At 33.2% G+C, this 5,994-nt stretch overlaps 1 protein-coding gene across 1 annotated transcript; it reads right to left on the bottom strand.

The window, feature by feature from the left end:
- Positions 1 to 3,644: 3,644 nt before the first annotated feature.
- LOC117923370 (stilbene synthase 5-like) lies at positions 3,645 to 5,552 on the bottom strand. Its single transcript, XM_034841625.1, has 2 exons — positions 5,305 to 5,552; positions 3,645 to 4,917 (listed from the first exon to the last, which is right to left on the bottom strand). Exons 1-2 carry the CDS (start codon positions 5,480 to 5,482, stop codon positions 3,917 to 3,919), a joined length of 1,179 nt encoding a protein of 392 aa, XP_034697516.1. The 5' UTR covers positions 5,483 to 5,552; the 3' UTR covers positions 3,645 to 3,916.
- Positions 5,553 to 5,994: the final 442 nt, after the last annotated feature.

Below are 5,994 nucleotides of genomic sequence, written 5' to 3'. Positions count from 1 at the left end.
AAATAGGACAAAATCTGAACACTTGGAAAAACCAATTTATTCAATGAGTTTGGAGAAGGATTTTTCAATGAAACAAAAATTATTTGACACAAAAGTTTAAAACATTATCCAAGCTTCAAAAATATTTTAGGACAAGTCAAAAACTTTAATTTACAAGGAATATTTTAGGGGTTAAAAACAGGGTAGAAAGTGAACAAATTTTGAAAATCAAATAATGTGGGCCTTACCAATGCCGAAATTAATTTTTATGGATTAATCCACATCCTCAACCCTCTAATGATCATGTAAGGAAGCTCATGAGGGCTGGATATGATCTCATTAAATTAATATTTGTGAGATTTGTCCATGTTTTAAAAATTATTAAAATCTGAAAAATTATAAGTTTGAAAAATGAGTGATGTAGGCCAAAAAAAAAGAGTCATGGATCAATCCATGGGGTATTTAATCCTTCTCAATCCTCAAATGAGTATGAATTTGAACTCATAAAAGGCATGAAGAGCTAAATTAGAACTTACACATGAAAAGAGAGTTGAAATTCATAAAGAAACACCCATAGATGAGGATGTTCTAATGTGAAATCATGCATTATGTACTAAAGAATATGACGTCCATTTATTAAACTTAAAATAACCATAAAATTAAGTCTCAAATGACCATGAAAGAAAGTTCAAATGGGCTAAAAGTGATCCTCTAAAATTAGTTTGAAAAACCTTTCAAAAACTCTTAAAAATCGTAAGATCAACCATTAATTTTCTCAAGCATATAAAAGTAAGATCAAAGCCTATGAAAGGAGGCTTGACCTTAGGCCACGAAATTGACCATTAAAAGATTCTTGAAAATCAATCAAAGATGGTTCAAAAATGGGTTCTTATAGCCAAATTGAAAACAAAACCCAAAACAACAAAAGAAAAGGAACCTCTAAAGGCCTTTTCGAAGGAAAATCACTTTAGCAAATAAACAAACACTTTATGGTTCTCAAAATTGATTTTAAAATCAATAAAAAAACAAATAAAGCTTTCAAAACCATTAAAATGAAGGGGAATGTTAAAATCCCTAGAAGAGAAAAAAAATAATTTAAATCCTAATAAAGACTCATCTCATGATTTGATAAGTGGCTAAAATAAAAGGGTAAAAATACCCCCCAAAACCAAAATCAAATCAAATAAATCCTCAAAAACCACTACACAACCAATCAATCCAAAGATTTAACAATTTATTTGACAAAAAAAAAAAAAAACAAAATGAATCTAAGAATAACAAACCCAAAGATGAAGAATAGTAAAATCAACAATCTAATGTGTGACTTATAATATCCACACCTAACAAAATAATATCCTCAAAGAATCAAAAGAGAAGAAGAATGGATTGTAAATGAAAGGTAAAAAAAAAATGAAATTAAACCATACTTTTTTATAGGAACAAAGTTTCTCCTTACAAGTGAATAAACTTGTTCTTCAAGTAAGCTTTCTTTCTTCTCTAAGCTACAAATTTCTTCAAATCTTCAAAGTTCTTCTCCCAAAAATCCAATAGAGTTTCCTCTCTTAAAATGCTAAAAAATCTCTCCGAATGAGCCCCCAAGACTCTTTTTATAGGGCAAAGAGTGGTGAAGATTTGAACACTTGTCCTCATCTCCTCCAAAGCTCAATCCTCTTTAAAATCCTCTTAAACCTAGCCTAAACTCTCAAAATACAATAACCCAAGGTTAAAGCTCATAAACTCAGCCTAGGGAACCCCTCCGAAAAACAAAACAAAAAACAAAAAAAAGAGAAACTTAGGGTGCTGCTAAAGTCACACCATGGATAAAATAAAATAAAATAAAAAATCCCTCCAAAAGGCCTCTAAAAGTGGCTCAAACTTTAATGCCAACAAGGAGTAGGAAGAGCGGAAAGCCAAAAAGGATCCTATGCATGTACTATGCAAGGAAATGAAGCGAGAGGCATGAAATATGATCAAAACCATGTGCTATGGGACAAAATAGAGGGTCTATAGGTATATGATAAACTTTATTAATACTTCTAAATTTATATTAAGATTATCAATTTTATTAAATAAAAATATATTATGCAACATAAAAAATTTCATAACCATATATCGAACATAAAAAATTAAAATCTATATCTTACATGTATTTTAATCATTGCTATGAGATTATGACAAATATGCATGACTTGTAAAATTTAAAATAATAATAATAGAAAGAAATTTGACAACAAGAAATATAATTTTTTAATCATAAAAAATAACAAAAGTACTTGTATTCAGTAAAAAAATAATTATCATCTTTTTACTCTAGAGTGTTTATATACTTTTTTTTATTCTTAAAAATCGTAAATTGAATATTTAAGAAAACTAAGAAGCTTCAAATTTTTGTCTATTGCAAGGTAGGTTATATTTTATTTGTTCTTAATGATTATTTAATATATATTATCATTTTGTGTTTAATGTGTTCAATAAATTAATTGAAACCAATAAATATGAAAAGATAAAACATTAAAAAATTAAAATTAAAAAGATTTTAGGAGGAAAACTATGGTGTCTTGGATATATTTATTTTAAATATATCAAAAACATATATGGAGAAAAAAATGAAATTAAATGATAAAAAGAAGGAAAAAAGATGACTTATTATTAATACTATTCAAGTGCATGTTAAAAGAATAATTCTTTTATTATACACTTGACATGAAAAGTGAAAGTTGGAGTTTTAAGTCTCAAATTTGTTTTATTGGTGTATGGAAGCATGATTTTCCCACAATAGTCAGGGTGTATTCATGGTCCCATGCACATGGAGTCAAAGGTGGTACTAGGACTCGAGTAAGTAGGTCAACAACCAAATTTCATTACCTTCTATACTCTTGGATTGTCTCTTGGCAATAATGAGATATTGGAGAATGCCAAGGCTTCTTGCCAGAAGTAGGACCAGAAAGCACCATAGAAGAAAGGTTCTAAAGTTTAGCTTAATGAAGACAAGGCTAGTGCATTAATGAAAGGCTTGAATAGTAGAGTAAGTTCTGTTTTGGTTTCTATTTGTGGATGGAAAGGAAGACTCTGAACCATAAAAAATCTAAATTTAATGTTATTACTATCTTCTATACCTTTCCTTAGTAAAAGAATACATCCATATGTATAGAAGCTTAAGAGCTTTTCATAAACAAAAAAAAAAAAAAAAAAGGAGGGGGGGGGGGGGGGGGGGGGGGAGAACTTCTTCACATAAGGAGGTACAATTAAGGAATTAATAAAGTAAATATTTTGAAATCCCTATCTTGTTGAATTATTAGAAGTCACCTAATCAGCCAACCTATTTATGAGGACAATTATCTTCTATATCTTTTCAGATTGTACAAGAATTTGTCCACATGTGCAGAAAGTTTGAGAGCTTTTCACACAAACAAATGAATACTTTCTCTACATAAGGAGAGTAATTAAGTAATTGATAAAGCTCTAGTCTTTCGCATCACATGTTGAATTATTGAAGTTAACTAATCAACCACCCTATGATTGGATTATATATATATATATACTTTTCAAATCATTACATCACTTTTGGCATCCACATGGCTTTGCGTCTGTCACACAAAATGTAGTTATCTTGTAGACTTCGTAGTTATAAATCCATTTGTTGCTTTTTATTACTATAAACCATCTTTAAAAGAACACGATAGATGTTTATACAACTTTTAAGGGAATTTCATCTACATAACGAAATTGTAAGAACTTGATGTCTCATCGCTTTAACTTGAGGTTACTACTTAAGGAAGCCCTCCAACAAGCATAGAACCAGAATCATCAAGTTTAATAAAGAATAAAAGGTGTTACAAGTATTATGAAACCAAAAGACATATGTCTTTATGAACTCCTATTTGATTTAATTGGCAATTGTCTCCTTATGATTTTCTTCACTCAACCATCATTTCACTCAATTTGTAGCCCCAGCAATGCTATGCAGCACAACAGTTTCAATGGTTAGGCCTGGCCCAAAACCAAACAAAACACCCCAATCCAATCCTTCACCTGTAGTAGTCTTTTCTTCCTTGAGCGATTTCTTTCTCATCTCATCCAAAATAAACAACACACATGCGCTAGACATATTCCCGTACTCACTTAAGATGTGTCTTGTGGCTTCAAGTTTCTTCTTCTCTAAATCGAGTTTTGCTTCAACTGCATCCAGGATGGCTGGGCCACCAGGATGAGCGATCCAAAACAAGGAGTTCCAATCACTAATACCAAGTGGGCCAAAAGCTTGGGTCAAACACTTCTCTATATTCTCGGAAATCAGAGTAGGCACATTTGGCCACAAATGAAAGGTTAGACCCACCTCACGTAAGTTGCCAGCAATAGCACCTTGTGTATTAGGAATGAATGTTTGGGCCGCTGAAACAAGTTGGAACAGTGGTCGTTCAATGGAGGTATCTGGATCCGATCCAACAATCACAGCTGCAGACCCATCACCAAAAAGGGCTTGACCTACTAAAGAGTCTAAATGGGTTTCAGAAGGCCCACGAAAAGTAACAACGGTAATCTCAGAGCACACCACAAGAACTCGTGCTCCTACATTATTCTCTGCAAGATCTTTAGCCGTTCGAAGAACAGTCCCACCTGCATAGCATCCTTGATGGTACAACATCACTCTTCTAACCGATGTTTCGAGACCTAGAAGATTGGCAAGTTTATAGTCTGCACCGGGCATTTCTACTCCCGAGGTTGTACAAAATACAAGGTGAGTGATCTTGGACTTAGGCTGCCCCCACTCTTTAAGAGCCTTCAATGCAGCCTCCTTACCAAGCTTGGGTACCTCGGCAGTGATAATTTCTTGGCGTATGTTGAGTGATGGAGCCATGTAAGCGCCCATATTTGGGTGCTCTTCAAGCATTTCTTCGGTCAAATGAATGTATCGCTTCTTGATCATTGATTTCTCACCTATATATAAGTTAAAGAAAATTGTATATTAGCTAAAGGACTAGGAAAGCAAAATTTATTCAGTAACATTGTGCAGCTTCATTATTACTCAAGCTGATCAACATAAATATAAAAAAGATTATTACTATTATTACAATAACTATGTGTTCCTAGGCAGGGTAATTAATTTATATACGATTGGAAAAAGCAGCGCTGCTGCAAAATATTAAATCAATGTATAGCGCCTCATTTCTCACAGATTTAATTATTTTACAGAAAAGCAGTAGATAGGAAGCTTGAAGAAAACTTGGCAATTCTTGCAGAGGAATCTTAAAGCAGTATCATAATTATACATATATGTATGTAATGGATGTTCCAATTGATGCATGCATGAATATATATACTTACATATGCGGTTGAACTTCTTCTTCAAGTCGGTCATGTGCTCGCTTTTGGTGACCCGGAAATAGTAATCAGCGTAATCGGACTGGTAGACACAGTTGTCTGGAGTAGCAGTGCCAATGGCTAGAATGGTGGCCGGCCCCTTGGCACGTTGAGCGTTTCTAATGTCCTCCACAGATGCCATTGATGACTGGTAAAATCCTCCAGAGAGCTTCAAAGCGGTAGAAGAAAAGAGAAGAGTATGCGGACTAGTCTTCCACAGAAGCTGCGTTTTCAAAGCACCGTGGAGTGTTGGGTATTTATAAGTAACAGAAATGCTGTCCACGTCTCACCCACTTGTAGCTGGTGGTGGGGTCTTGTTCAATACTTTCGTGCTGATTTGAATCACGTGGCGGAGATTACTGAGAAAGTAGTCAATTTTGTGTGACATCAGCTCTCCAGCCTCCACCCTCCACCCTCCAGCTGCAATTTTTCAAAAAGGAATAAATCTCTTGCGCTGTTTCATTTGACCATATTTTTTTATTGGCTGAAGCATTTTTCCTGTGTTAAAATATTTGGCAGGATTATGAACAGTTCTCAACTTGAATACCCTAACCATATGTAAAAATATTGATGTTTTTATTTTTATTTCTCATTTTAAAGCAAAGTTTGAATTTTATAAATGTCTGGATTCTTTTATTTTTTTTTCTGTTTTTA

Source organism: Vitis riparia, chromosome 10 (assembly GCF_004353265.1).
Source record: "Vitis riparia cultivar Riparia Gloire de Montpellier isolate 1030 chromosome 10, EGFV_Vit.rip_1.0, whole genome shotgun sequence".
Classification (NCBI taxonomy): domain Eukaryota; kingdom Viridiplantae; phylum Streptophyta; class Magnoliopsida; order Vitales; family Vitaceae; genus Vitis; species Vitis riparia.
This window is presented reverse-complemented; position numbering and strand designations above follow the sequence as displayed.

Excerpts from the sequence above, each read along its gene's own strand:
- LOC117923370 (XM_034841625.1), bottom strand. The coding sequence starts at position 5,482 with ATGGCATCTGTGGAGGACATTAGAAACGCTCAACGTGCCAAGGGGCCG. Across the intron at positions 4,918-5,304 it reads GAAGAAGTTCAACCGCATAT|GTGAGAAATCAATGATCAAG; the intron begins GTAAGTATATAT and ends ACTTATATATAG.